The 15,887-nt window shown below is 35.1% G+C and overlaps 2 protein-coding genes across 3 annotated transcripts in view; both read right to left on the bottom strand.

Annotated features, from left to right (window-relative positions):
- Positions 1-10,072, bottom strand: part of fgfrl1a (fibroblast growth factor receptor like 1a) — a 102,308-nt gene extending 92,236 nt beyond the window's left edge. The window contains exons 1-2 of the mRNA XM_079839804.1: positions 9,588-10,072; positions 9,270-9,366 (exon numbers count right to left, since the gene is read on the bottom strand). Coding sequence (XP_079695930.1) covers positions 9,270-9,333 — 64 coding nt within the window. The 5' untranslated portion in view covers positions 9,334-9,366; positions 9,588-10,072. The remainder of the gene's footprint in view (positions 1-9,269; positions 9,367-9,587) is intronic.
- Positions 10,073-13,378: 3,306 nt separating this feature from the next.
- Positions 13,379-15,887, bottom strand: part of rnf4 (ring finger protein 4) — a 97,465-nt gene continuing 94,956 nt past the window's right edge. For both annotated transcript variants that reach the window (XM_079839752.1, XM_079839751.1), the window contains one exon: positions 13,379-14,508. In XM_079839752.1, coding sequence (XP_079695878.1) covers positions 14,359-14,508 — 150 coding nt within the window. In that variant the 3' untranslated portion in view covers positions 13,379-14,358. The remainder of the gene's footprint in view (positions 14,509-15,887) is intronic.

Raw genomic sequence — 15,887 nt, forward strand, 5'->3', positions numbered from 1 at the left:
CTGTTTAAAGGAGTAGTTCACTTTAAAATGAAAATTACCCCATGATTTACTCACCCTCAAGCCATCCTAGGTGTATATGACTTTCTTCTTTCAGATGAACAAAATCAGAGTTATATTAATAGAATAATATAATATTAATATAATTATTATAGTAAATATCCTGACGTTTCTAAGCTTTGTAATAATGGCAGTGACGGAGTCTATTGAGTTTGAAGCCTAAAAAAGCACATCTATCCATCATAAACGTACTCCACATGGCTCCGGGGGTTAATAAAGGCCTTCTGAAGTGAATCAATGGGGTTTTTTTAAGAAAAAAAATATCCATATTTAAAACTTTATAAAGTAAAATATCTAGCTTCCGTCAGAGGGCCTTCCATATTCGTGGCCTAATGGTTAGAGTCGGACTTGTAACCGGAAGGTTGCGGGTTCAAGTCTCAGGTCCGGCAGGAATTGTCGGTGGGGGGAGTGAATAACCAGCACCCTCCTCCACCCTCAATACCACGACTGAGGTGAGACCCTTGAGCAAGGCACTGAACCCCCAACTGCTCCCCGGGTGCCGTAGCAATATGGCTGCCCACTGCTCTGGGTGTGTGTTCACGGTGTGTGTGTTCACTACTGTGAGTGTGCACTTGGATGGGTTAAATGCAGAGCACAAATTCCAAGTATGGGTCACCATGCTTGGCCACACGTCACTTCACTTTTCTTTCTTTCTCATCACTAGAACTCTAAGCGTTTTGAACTGTAAGAGGCGTTAAACTTTCTGCGTGAGTTGAATACAGAAGGTGGTCTGACGGAAGCTAGATATTTTACTTTATAAAGTTTTAAATATGTATATTTTTCTAACAAAACCTCATCGATTTGCTTCAGATGGCCTTTATTAACCCCCGGAGCCGTGTGGAGTACATTTATGATGGATGGATGTGCTTTTTTGAGCTTCAAACTCAATGGACCCCGTCACTGCCATTATAAAGCTTGGAAGAGTCAGGATATTTATTAATTTAACTCTGATTGTGTTCATCAGAAAGAAGAAAGTCATATACACCTAGGATGGCTTGAGGGTGAGTAAATCATAGGGTAATTTTCATTTTAAAGTGAACTACTCCTTTAAATTACCATTTTGTTTTTCATGCTACTAAAATAACCAACTTGAAATCGTGCTTTTCTAATGTGTAAAAAGCAATAAACGAATTCATAAACAATTCTTAACTTGTTTTGTCTGTGCAGACAACCCCAACCTGTAATGGCTATGTACATTATAGAGTTATTGTTTAAATACAGCATTAACCATAAATGCCATGTCAGATGCAGCTTTTCAGTGTAAAGATGACATGTTGATCAAATTTTAATGGTAACAGTCTATAGTATTCTGACTGATTGGAAATGGTTGAATGTTAAATGTACTTACGGAAGTGTTGGACATAGTGGTGTATTACAGGTAAAAAATGATATAAAAACGGTTTGGTTTCTCGCACAAACCGGTCGTTTCGTGTCTTAAGACATCAATGTGTCATCACGAGCCGCAGGGTTTAATATGGATTTGTCTGTGCATGTTTTTTTTCATTGATGCATGTTACCATTCACATGCATTATACGACTGACAGACTGCAACGGTCAGAGTTAAACATCTTAATTTGTGTTCTACTGAAGAAACAAAGTCACCTATATCTTGGATGCCCTGGGGTAAGCAGATAAACATCAAATTTAAATTTTGGGGTAAACTATCCCTTTAATGGAAAAGTTAATTCCTAACCCTGATGGGCACAACTGCTCGGCGGACTCATTCTTCTAGTCACACATTTAGCTAAAAGTTTGTGCAACCCCCAATTCAAATTGGGCTGTTTTTCCTCTTTTCACACTCCCATCATTACGAGCACCTCCCCCATCGAGTAACAAGATCCCGCACCAGCATCCAGGCACTGTAAGGCGCCAAGGCCAGAGAAGGAACTCCCAACCTGAACAACAGGATCTGTGAACCTCTATTAGCCACCGTAAGAGTCACCATATGCTACTCATCCCATGACCCTTTTGGTCTTTTTTATGGCCTAATCAAAATCACATTAGCCAGTGATACAGATCAATCGTAATATAATAACAAAATCCTCCAGCGCTGTCTGAATCATCCAAATAATCCACATCCAAATAATCCAGCCAGACAATATTCAAACTATTGATAGATCGACATATTGGTCCGACCAAAATTAGGCCATTTTGAGATGATTGGCATCAATTGCTACCCATTGCTGGTTAACAGAGATAAATAGCATCCACAATCTAAAGCACTGAAAATTTATTTTAAATATTTTTTGTGCATTTTTTTGAGTAAATAAGTGTGTAAAATAAATAATTGCAATTCTCACGATTGCTTATGATATACTATGATAAACTACTAATGATGTATATATATTCCTATTCAAAATTTTAGGGTCTTTTTAAAGTAGAAGTAATTTATTTTTAAAATGTTTTTTTGGGGAAAAGACTCTTTTGCTCACCAAGGCTGCATTTTTTAAAATACAGTAAAAACAGTAATTTAGTGAAATATTCTTTTCCTATTGTAATACATTTTAAAATGCAATTTATTGCTGTTATCAAAGCTGAATTTTCAGGATCATTACTTCAGTCTTCAGTGTCACACGATCCTTTAGAAATCATTCTGATATGATGATCAATAAACATTTCTAGGTATTATCAATGTTGAAAACAGTTGGGCTGCTTCATATTTTTGTGGAGTTCAAAAGAACAGCATTTATTTAAAATAAAAATAATATAAATGTCTTTCCTGTCTTTTTTGAACAATTTCATGCATTTTTGCTGAGTAAAAGTATCTTTAAAAAAAGTCTTACTAAAAGTTTTAGTAAATAACTGACTAAAATGGTCAGTAATTGACTGATATACGTTTGAATTTCAAAAGAGCTGTATATTTAAGAATACATTAAAATGAGTTGTGCCCAACCAACATCTATTTCAATTGGATCTGAAGGTGTTTGAGTTTTTTCACGGTCTGTTATATAAGGTTTGTGTCATGGTAAAGCAAATGTTCACCCAACCATTTTTCCGCCTCATTATAAAAGAATCTCTCACATCTCTCTCTCTGTCGTCTATCGCAAATGGGAGTAGGTGACACAAAAATGGCCACTATGTAAACACCATTTGACTTGAATAGCTACTTTATTGGGCCCACTTAACAACCATTCTTTGAGTCTTCCTCAATGGAAAAAAGATTTACAGCCTTCTTTACTTAAACCATTTATCCTCACGATAAACCATGCATCCAACCATCTAATTGGTACTAGTGACTGCACTTTGGTGTAGACCTTAGCCCATGCTGCACAACAGGAGGAAGTTTGAGGATAAAAGAAAACTGATAATAATCAACCCTTCCACTGTTTTGGCACACATTTAAGTGGGATGAATGGAGCTACCAACTGTGACGCACAGTAAATTAACTTCCTGGACGTTTTGCTGGTGATAAACCATGAGGTGGAAAAAAGGAAAAGGTAAAAAAAAAAGAAGAAGAGAAATTGAACGGGGAAGGGGAGGTCAGGAAAACAAATCAAGCTCTTCCTCTTGGTTTGTGACTAGTTTTTCTTGGTATTTTTTTCCCCAGAGATGCAGATTTAATGTCCATCAGATCCGAGTTCATAAGGGTGTTTATTTTGCTCCATTGAGATTTCGGATCCACACATCTCAGTGAGTATCGACATATGCTTCAAGGGTGGTCTACATCAGTGTAAACAAATCAGCGTGTGCCTACAAACACTTCAGCCCATCTTCAGAGCTCTGCCCCCACCATATGTTTCCAAAACACTCTTCTACTATCCATGAAACTCTCTTCTTCCCTACTAAAAATACCCACACACAAGCCCAATTCTTCAGTAAAAACATGAACACCAATTTCGGCATTGTTTTGGCAAGTGCACACAAAGATATTTTTGTATCATATGAGCAAATGTTGAAGTTATCTCTTTCAGAGGACATAATTCATGTTGATATCATTTGAGAAAACAAAAACTGGGAAGCTGTAACTAACCAGGCTTGAGGGTCTTAATTACAGTCTCCCAGTGTCTTGCACACAATGATATCCATTCAAGCTACAAGGCAATTGCATCATATAAACTGCACACTTTAAAATTTTTCCTGTGGACAAATTGTTGAAATTCCACATGGGATTGTAAAACTCTGGCAGGCGAACAGGTCGAAAGTGAGTCAGATGGGTTTGGAGGCACGTTGCATTTACATACATTTAAAATCACCAGCTGGAACAAGCAGCTAGTGGACGGACTCGGATGTTAATTCTCAAGATGCCTGGACCCGTAAACAATTGTGTAAAGTTTCTTTGGAAGGCGCTGCACAAACTACACTACCTTTAACAATGGAAAATATTTGTCATCTAACTCCCCTCACAGAGGAATCTTACTCCACTTGTCCTGCACTATCATTCCCAAATAACTTGAGTACTGTCCTAATATTATTCCAATCATGTAAATCAAATAAAAGTGGAAAATGCTAAAGAAACCTTTAACGTCGGAATTCGAAATAATTTACTTTCTTAATGAGTGTTGAAGGCTTTATTGTGTAGGATTCATCAGTGCACATTATTCCAAAGAAAATGGCGGAGGAAAAAAAAAGTGTCCTTTTTTATCTGAATGAAATCGACAGATATCACCAATAAAACCCAATTTTTTTGTCCGGCTGATATCACCAAACCTTCGCCAATTCTAGATGGATTGCGAATGCCATTTCATGTTGACGTTACAATATTGGTCCCAAGTTAAGATGTAGCTGTATGAGTTGTAATATACAGTAGTACAGAAACAGAGTACAAAATGTATATCACTTCTGTCAGATGGTTCAGTATTTAAATGGTTGTGGGGGGGGTCTAATACGATTTCATGCATTCTGACTTATTTACACTGTTAAAGAGTTAGATGCTCATGCTAAACATGGACAAAAAAAAAAAGTTTTTCTGTGCCAAATACACTTCTTCAGGATTCGAGTTTCTGAAAGTTTTTTTTTCCGAATATGGCAATATGACGTCATAAAGGGGCAGAATTGCTTGCATGGGCACTTCTCCCGGATGAGCATGTGCGCACACACACACACACACACACACACACACACACACACACACACACACACACACATCAGCCAGAGCAAGAGCAGGAGCGCATTCATCAAAGAGCTTCGTTCGGATTACGGGAGCAGTAGGCAGGACTGTCATTTTGTTTTTAGACCACGAAACCAACAATGTCACTAAAGAAGTGTATTTTTGGTTGTGAGGGAAAGATAACCTTGTTCAGCTTCACAAATAACCCAGTGTTAAGGAAACAGTGGATGCAGTTTGTTTTTCCGGAGTTCTGCATGTGTGTTTGTTTGTTTGTTCCCGGTCATGAGTCGAAACCACAGGCGGTGAGTGAGACTGCATCAAATGTCTGTGTTTTGTTGGCAAACTGCATATAATGCAGTTGGTAAGTGCATATAATGTAAACAACACAAACGTATAGTATACGTATATTGAATCAAAAGTTATCCAGGGATAATGCCATGATGTGTGTGTGTGCTCAAGATTCTTTAGCTCGGCCTACAGCATGCCTTCAAGAGTTCGGCTGTTTTCGGAAAGAATCGGTACAGCTTATCTATATTTTATAAATATGATAAAACTAAAGGCTCTTCGGAGATATGAAGGATGAAATACTACTCTATAGACTCTTTTTGCGCCGATGTCACAATCACGTCACGGCGTTAGCTGGAGGCAAAACAAAGGAAAAACTGGAGGCGGCCAATACAAACCAGCACAGAGTCGGAGCTCAAAATGTCATCTTGTTGTGTTTTTGGGTGCCAGAATCGACAGAGTACAGGCTCCAAATAGAAATTTTACCACATACCTGCTACTACTGCCAGACAAAAACACCACAACAGCTGTGGTTAAACGCAATAAAACGAGCGGACTGGAGTGACCAGGCGCTGGCTAGACCAGGCGCTTTAACTCATCTGTTAAATCTTTGTATTTTAAGTCTTGTACGTGTTCATTTAGCACATAGTTATAGGCATCTAATGATCTAAACTATGCACATTCATGTTTTCACCATGAAGTAGCCTAAACTGAGAAATTTTGATATTTAATTTTACAAAAAAAATTGCTATTTTAAATAAACCTGCATATAAATATCATTACTAATTTCGGCAAATACATTTTAAAAATGCCATATATCCCCTTAAAGCAGCACTAGGTAACTTTTCAACCTTCATAATATATTTTCAAAACTCTTGTGATGATACATCGACTTACAATAGGTTGAATGACACGTCTGCCATAGCCTGACGGGGTCTGTATCGTTTTTAATCGTACTTTTAAACTTCGGGTTTCGGGTAGTAACCCGAGAACAAAAAGAACTACAAAATTAGACTGCTTTACGGCATATACGTCACTTCCACCACCATCCCCACTTCCTTAAATTCGGACGTGCGTGAAAAAATCGCTCGCAAATCATTTGTTTGCCGAATGTTATAGTCATGGCCGAAGCAGCACAGAAAAATAAGAAAGCAAAGGTTTTGTCTGAGGAAAGCAAAAAGAGAAAACGAGAAAGTGATGGGATTAAAGGCAGGACGAGGATCAACATTGGGCCAGCGTTTGCTCGTTGGCGTGAGTTGAAGGAGGAGGGGCTACATTCTTGCAAGTAAATACGTAATACATACAAAATCATATTTTAGGATACCTAACATGTCTGTGATATTGGTTTATTTGTCTTTCCTCAAGCTTTAATGCAAATCGATTTTTCGAATTTGCAGATTCATCTATGGTAGCTTGATATTATAATATTGACGATATATGGTTATTACCACTCAAACATTGAATTGAAGTATCATATAGATTCTGTAAAACGGGAACCAATAGACCAGGCTACTATAATGACGCTGGCTTGTAAACGTGAGCATCGCGATCATTTGGCGTTTGAAAAAAATAAAACCCATGAAATTGTATTCATATGACATGCTGAAACATATGCCACTGTAACTGGGATGAAGACATTTCACACGAGACGCAAGCAGAACACCTGCATGTGAACTCCTGCAGTGTTCAGGGCTATCATAGTTGTCATGTCAACATATGCACGTGCGATGCATCCCCTGATGTAGAGTGACCGTTTACGACAGTAGTAGAGGACAATACTGTTTCACAACTGTAGGGGGAGCCCGAGAGCAAAAGTTACCTAGTGCGGCTTTAAAACTGTAGAGTAAAAACATTAGGCTACTAAAAAAAGCTATTTGTGTTTATAAAAAACGGGCATGATTTTTTATAAAATCACACGGAGTACCCAGAACAGCTGCTTGCATAAAGTTTAAGGTAAAAATAAGCATTTGCCTATTCTGCCTATGCCGCGAGCCGGCCCTGGGTGTAATGGCTCAACCAGAGGTAATGCTGTCAGATCGTCCATTGAGTGAGCGTGTACTGGTCGGTCAATCTGGTTCCATCCGTTAAGGTTAACTTTTTAAAATAACAGTCACGGTCCCAGACAGAGAGTGACCTTACATATTCAGATACAATTACTCCAGTCATTGTTTATAAACAAGCTCACCTTAAAAAAACTTGCTGGCTAGCGTTAGTGAAGCGATCAGGGGAATCGTTCTGCCTCCAGTTAAGCTCCGCCCACTAAAAAACGTCACAATGTTTACTAACTGAAAAAGGTTCTATAGGTACTTGAGATTAACATGAGACTGGCAGAAACTATGTGTGTTATGCCCCTTTAACGTTTTTGCTTTGAGCTCAAATAAAATCATGGCGGCCAATTGTCTGTGTATGCTTACAAACACAAATCTTTCTAGCTCAGGAGGCACACCTTAGGTATTGCACAGCAAACAAACATAATTGGCTAATCTAATCACATTGCTTTCTGCATTTCTGTTTACTTTTGGCTAAGCGACTCTGTGAAGGCCAGGGCTATGTGACCGTGAATGCCACATTGTTCAGGGCCCCTCACAGATGCAATCTGCACAGACGTCGCTCGGCCTCTCTCTCTCTCTCTCTCTCCCTCTCCAGCTCCGGTGACAGGCTGTTGAGTCTGAGGTGTACGCTAACGCAAAAGGGAGACTCCATCACGCTTCACATGCAGCCCTGATGGAGTGGAGGCAGTGAGCTGTACTATCTGCCCATCAGCGGCCCCGGCCCCCATTCAGCCCATTCTGAATGGAAATGATGGTTCATTTAAGTCCAAAAGGAAGACCGGAGAACGGCTAATGCAAGAGGACTGCATTCAACAAACAATACCAGTGACACAACCTGAAAGTCTCAAGCTCCCAATCTGCTCCTGAACTCAATAGACAAGTTAAAAAGGAATCCTTTAAAGTCCAGGACAGTTTCATTTCAACTCGACTGAATTTATACGTTTTCAGGCCATTTCAGGCCAGTTTTAAATCCAGTTATAATACATCTTTTTAATGAGTCATACACAAGCTGAACTGAACCTTGAATATGGTTTATTTTCTTTTTCCAAACTGAACATAATACCAAACATACTGCAGTTAAATCTAACATCAAATAAAGAACCATAAAGTCACATTAAGGTTGAAAATAATAAGAATAAAATCAATAATAAATAATTCTCACCAATCTATGAACATTAAAGTGAATATTTTTGATAATTTTTAAAGCACATTACCTGATGAATTGATTAAAGTTTTGATACCTGCCAAGTGTGTTACCTTTCTTGGGTAACACTTTACAATAAGGTTCATTAGTTAACATTAGTAAACTACAGTTAACATGAACTAATAATAAACTGCGCTTATAAACCATTTATTTATCTTTGTTAATGTTAATTTCAACATTTACTAATGCATTATTAAAATCTTGGTAACATTAGTTAATGCACTGTGAACTAACATGCACAAACCATGAACAGCTGGATTTTTATGAACTAACGTTAACAAAGATTAACTAATGCTGAACAGAGGTGTTGTTCATGGTTAGTTCATGTTAACTAATGCATTAACTAATGTTAACTAATACAACCTTATTGTAAAGTTTTAACTATTTTTGTTACACTATTTACTAAAACAACTATATTTTGACTCAACCTGTAGTGACAAAATTACTTCTAAACTGTTCATTAATAGGCCTTTCCAAGATTATTAAAACATAAAATGATTAAAACATAAGAATTTAAATTCTTTGACATGTATTTACACCAGTTTACAGCGAGTTTGCTGTAAAAAAATGTCACACATTTTACAATTTCAGACATTTTACAAGGGCAATATATACATTTACTCACCTCTAGCGCAGTCTGTTATGAAAATAATGTCAAAAATGAAGAAAACAATCCAAAAGAGTTCCATGCTGTCCCTATTAAAGTTCTCTGGTTCTTCAATCTATGAAAGAAATAAACCTGTTAATGAGTTGAATTACTCTAAAACACCAGTGCAATAACACAACTTCAGGTGAAATAATTGTATCACAACACAGAAGAACTCGCAGCATTAAGATATTGGATGCATGCAATAACCAGTACATGAGCATAAAAAGCAGTTTGGTTTATTTTAAAGCATGAAACATGCAATAAAATATTTCAAGTCAAAAATAAAAGACTTACCAAAAGCTGAATACGGTCATGAATCTGTTCCTCGCGACTGAAAGATGAAATATCATGCTTACATCCTGCTAAAACACTCCAGACAAATCGTGCCTATATGCACACTGGGCGCTCCATCAGTGATCCTCACGCACGCAACACTGGATCCAGCCAATTCAATCGGTTTAATTATCACGCGCAACTGTATTCCTGAACGCTCTGGCGTCATGTGTTTTCGCGCACGACACTTTTTAACACACGCGCTGATCGATCGCCGTAAACTTCTGTATTTGACAGTCACCGCGCTGCACTTCAAATCACACCGACTTCCCCTCCATAGATTCTCCAGATAACAAAAACACACAAGACAAATTATTTACAGCACCAAAAATTGTGTCAAAACGTTGTTTGAAATACCGTTAACTAAATATTTCGAAGTCCAGACACACGCAACACACACACTTGAGGAGTGTGAGACGGTCCAGCCCTACGGCCAACTTTAGACCAATCGCAGCGAGCCAATTCACTCTCACTGTTTAACTCTTTCAGAATAATAATAACAACAATAACAATTTATTACTAATATTAAGATATTACATTTTACATTCTATATAAAATAAAAACATTTGCTGTTTAATTTAAAATACATATAAGACAATGTTATGTTAAATGTATCATTTATTTGTTTATTTCAATATAATTTGATTGTGTGAAATAAATAAGTGATTAAATGTAAAATTAACACACACACACACACTATATAAATTAAATTAAAATGAATGAATGAATGAATACAAATTTGATTATTATAATCAAATGTTTTATTAATTTATTTTAATCTAATTAATTTTTTGACATTGTATTATGTTAAATTATGTTAATTTAAATTTTAATCACTTATTTATTTTTATTGTATAATATTAAAATAAGTAAATATAAATAAATTATTAAACATTAAACAATACAATTTAAATAAGTACATAAATACATTGCTTAATTTATTATAAATGTAATTTTCTTATTTCTAAATTTGCTTAAAAGTCTAGAGAAAAATAATAATAATAATGAATTAGATTAAACTAATAAATAAATGATTGAATGTTAAATTAACATATGCTAAAAATGTGAAAAATGATCAAATAAATATATGTGAGAAAGCCTAGAGTAAAACTGTAAAAAACTGTAAAAATATAAATATAATAATAATAATATTAAAAGTAAATTAGCTTAAATGAATGTTCAATTAAAATGTACTTATTTTTATATTATTATAGTCATATTATAATATCTAGGCTCACACACACACACACACACACACACACACACACACACACACACACACACACACACACACACACATTTTTTTTTAAATCTAGACTTAAGCAAATTTAGAAATAAGAAATAAATGTATAATAAATTAAGCAAATTTATTTATTGACTTGTTAATTTTATTATTTATTTTTATATGTTTTATCATGTTAATTAAATATTTAATAAATCTCATTTATTTACTTATTTACATTTTTCATGATTTTCTCTCGAATTTTTCACATACATTTTATCATTTATTTATTTGTTTAATCTAATTTTATTTTTTTATTTTTTTTTCTCTCTAGACTTTAAACTAATTTAGAAATAAGAAATGAATTAAATTTATAATAAATTAAGCAAATTTTTTTTTTTACTTATTTTAATTGTATTATTTATTTTGTATACAGTATCGTATATATATTTTTTATCGTATGTTAATTTAATATTTAATAACTTATTTTAATCTTATTCATTTATTTATTTAATTATTATTTTCATGGTTTTTTTTTAGACTTTTCCACGGACCCCGTCACTCCCCTGGCCTAAGCGATAGCATTATCTAAAGTCTACAAACATACTAAATGTGTCTTAACATGGGAGGCCCTCAGTAAATAAAGGTTTCGAGAGACAGCTGGAATAATATCTCACAACTGCCTTCTCATCAGTATGACGACAGATCCACATACATTAAATGAGGATTGCACATGTTAATGTGTAATTCTGGAAGACGTTTTAAATGTGACATTATACTCTTATGCAGATCCTGAGCACATTTGGAATACATATTCATCTAATGTAAATATGTGAGTGTTGTACTTCATAGACAATGAATCCAACAAAAGCCTCATCCAAATCGGGCTCATCACTGCCCTCAGCTGGAGGAGAATCAATCCTTCAAACCAGACATCAATAATACTTTACATTTATGAATACGCGCCGCCATCTTGTGGTGATTTCTGATACTGTCAAGATGAAACCTGTACAAGGTAGTGTTATTGTTAACTAAACAAGTTTATATTTGTGCAGTAGATTACTTACAAATTGTAGTCCATTACTGAATACAAATTACGTGATGAAAACTGTACCTAGTAATGTAATCTATTACAGCATCTGACAGCTTTATTACTTTTGACATAACTCGCTTATCACATAGATTTGAATAGGACCGTTTTGTACTACAGTAATATATAAAAATATAAAATTATTTAATTTTTTTGTCAACAACAAAATTAAGTGCATTAAACATTATGCCCGGGTTTCCCAAAATAGGATTTGTGAAGAAACTGCAGGGAGATCGTAAATTGAAATAATGAAACCATAAAAAATAAAACACAAAAAAAGATCATATAGGACATGTATTTGCTCTTGACTTGAATACTTTCTGAACATATTTAAGCAATAGGCTATTATAGAAAGGACAATTTAAAATATTTAAAAGAGTGAGAATCAATTAATGCATTATATTATTATAGCTTTGGAAAACACAGATAATCTTTTTGTTAGCTACCTAGAATGAGAAAACTGTGCGAACACTTTCTATGAAGCCCTTGCTTATAATGAATTTTGGCCCCATTTATACTTATAAGTATTACTATTCTATACATATAAACATAAAGACTCATCAAGACCTATACTGCATTATAAGAACGGTTATAAATACATTTATATTATTTGTAAAATTACTTATAAGTCATGCATGCACATGCTCATAATCCATTACACACTGATTTTTGAGTATTAGTCGTATGGTTACATTAATGTCTTTATGAAGATGTGGCCTGCATTGCTATGTTATTATATTATAGTTACAAAAACTTTAGTAATTTAGATTTAACAAATTAATATATTGTAATAGCTGTTTTTTTTCCTCATAAATACTTATTGTAATAGTTACTAACCTCTTTAAATGCATCATTGATGGCTTTAAGTGAGAACATTGGATGCAATCTTCCTAAAGCAAATGTTAAGAAATCAAGAAGTTGTGCTCATTATACATTTTAAAAGTTGTTTATTTGTAAATGTAACTAATGAACAATAATTCCTGTAATAAAATAATGGGGCAAAAAACAAAAACAAATTATTAATACAAATTGTTGGATTTTTTTTTCTACTAATGTTAAATATTAGTAAAACCCTGCAACCTAATTTTAAAGTATAATTTGAAACGGTTATAAGCAATGCCATGCATATGTCTGAGGAGATATAGATTTTTACAAATCAAAATTCATCATTTATGACCTCTAATGCAAACAATACACATTAAATACATCATTGATAACTAATTGGTGTAATTAACTATAACGGTTCTTATAATGCAGTATAGGTCTTAATAAATATATGTATAGAATAGTAATACTTACGTATAAATGAGGCTATCATTCATTATAAGTATGGGCTTCATAGTGCTACCGAAACGGTTGTGTTTGAGGAAGTCTGTACAATTTCTTTTAACAATCCATTGTTAATCAAAGTCTTAAACCCCATGAAATAAAGTACACAATCAGTGATCAAAACGTTTATTGAAATAAATGTTATGGTTTTTACAATACTAACGCCTCTTAACTTACAGGTCCTTTATACATGAAAATATATACAGATATCAACATTTAACATGTATAGTTGGAAAACAAGCCTTGCTAACTTTAGTCCCCCTGGTCACACACTGTCAGGAACAATCCTCTGACCAAAGAGCAAGTGATCGGTTTAAAAGCGCTTCTGAGGTCAAAGAGCAATCAGAACGACACATTTACACAGTCCATTGTGCCTTCAAAAATTAATGAAAATGAATTTGAATGTAAAAATACATTGGATGACAAATAATGAATCTAAATATGAACTCCCATCAAATAAAGAGATCATGAATGACAAGGTAACTGTGAATGACAGTTAAAGCTAACAAAGCGGGTAACTAAGGCTATCCAAATAAATGAGAACAGGTACTGGGGGAGGGCGAGCTCAATGTTGTCTATCCAATCACTAAAAGATCACAAATTTCACAAAACAAGAATAGAAACCACCACAGCAGTGAGCCATTTTGTTCTAAAGACTAAACTAACATTACTATATGCTACAGTGATGGGTGGTCACTCATTTTTTCCATTTCAAACTGGACCCTAACTTTAACCATTTTACTCAATACTTAAAACTGAGCAGAGTTGTGTGACAAAAAATTATTATTATAAAATAAAAAGGGGAAATATTATTATAGCAGCCAAGACCTCAAACCCAGACTACTCAATGTCAGTGTATACATTCCCAATACCCATGAACTTCAAAACAGTGTTTGTATTCACAATTTAAAAATACTTAATCCTAGACCAAGTGTCCTTTCAGTTCCAACATTCACACAAGGATGTCTTTTTGTTGTTGTGCCAAATATCATCGGCACTGATGTGTAAAATAAGAAACTGCCAGTGAAAACATGGAGCTTTGCAGCCGTTTGAGAACATACTGCAGAACTTGAGATGCATTGGTCTTACCATTAGATATATATTGGGTGATATTGTTTTTGTGTGAGTTTCTTTCTACACGTAGGGCAGCTGTGAGCTCTGCTGAGAGAGTCGCGGATGCACTGACTGCAGAAAAGGTGGCCGCATTTTGTGGAGACCATTAGCCGACCGCTGTCAATGATCTGGAAATGGGATGAAAGATTAATTTACAAAGTCAGACGTTTTGTTTAACCAGAGAAATACATCATAGTATAGACTAGAAGAAATATTTGCAGTTCAATTAAATAATTTCATCCAAAATCAAAATGGTCATTTAAAGGAGTAGTTCACTTTAAAATGAAAATTAACCCATGATTTAAATCACCCTCAAGCCATAGGTGTATATGACAGTCTTTTTTCTGATGAACACAGAGTTTAATGAATAAATATCCTACGGAAGCCCTAAACAGCCATGGATAATATTTTTCCTCTCTCTTGTTTTCTCGTGATCACGACTTAAATCTTCTCCAAGTTACACAACGATAGGGTGCCTATCACCTTACTGTGTTAGACAGTTCATATTAGCCCACATTGAATGTGTTGAAGACCTTTCGTGATCGCTATAGTTTGTGCAGTATTGTGTGCATTAAGGAATTAATTTAACTAATGTTAAATGGTTGAATGTGATTAGTTTGCTTGAAAGTGTATCTGTATTATCGTTACGTTCTACTGCAATAGATGCACGACTCAGAGCTTCACTACCGCAATAGCGTTCGGTTTAATACTAAACTTACTGTTTAACTAATTTTGATGTCACTGTATTCTGTTTGCACTTTATTGTGCATCTTTAAGACGCCATTTTAATCATAAGTCTAAGTAACTGTTAGTTTAGAACATTGTGTCACACAATGTATAGCCTAATCGATAAGAAATATGATTTATAGCCTATAAAGATGTGTAGAAGCCTATAATTTAATTCAGTGATACTGTGTAAAACCAGGGGCGCCGCTAGCAATTTTGGGCCCTATGAAAAAATATGAGGCTAAATTACCGTACCCTCTCCGCACCAAACAGACTACAAGTCAACCTAGCCATACAAAATCTTTGGCTGCCACCCAGAATGCCCTTTATAACATGCTGGTTTGAAAATACGTGAAATAAGGAAGCCATTAATCGACTAAGCACCTTTTTCTCACACACACACACACACACACACACACACACGGAGACATTTTAATGGTTTATTAACAAACTAGTGTTTTGTGTGTCAGTGTCAGCTGCAAAGATGAAGTTGAAGACTCGCCATCTCCGCGATAGTGAACAGGCAAGAGAGAAATGCACATTTCATACAGATTGCATAATAAGAGAGTGGCCCATTTCTTTTCATTTTAATGGGTTTTTAAAGATTTTTAAAGACATTTCAAGCTTTCTATTGACATATTTCTCATGTCTGTGAGGCAAGTAGCCTATACGCTGAGTGTCAGTTCCTTTATGAGACGCGCTCCAGTTCAAGCGCAGCGCCTCCATATATTGTCTGCCCTATTTGCTTATTAATTATTAAATCCAGGCAATTGGTTGATGT

The sequence above is a fragment of the Gobio gobio genome, assembly GCF_949357685.1.
Source record: "Gobio gobio genome assembly, chromosome: 16".
In the NCBI taxonomy this organism is placed as follows: domain Eukaryota; kingdom Metazoa; phylum Chordata; class Actinopteri; order Cypriniformes; family Gobionidae; genus Gobio; species Gobio gobio.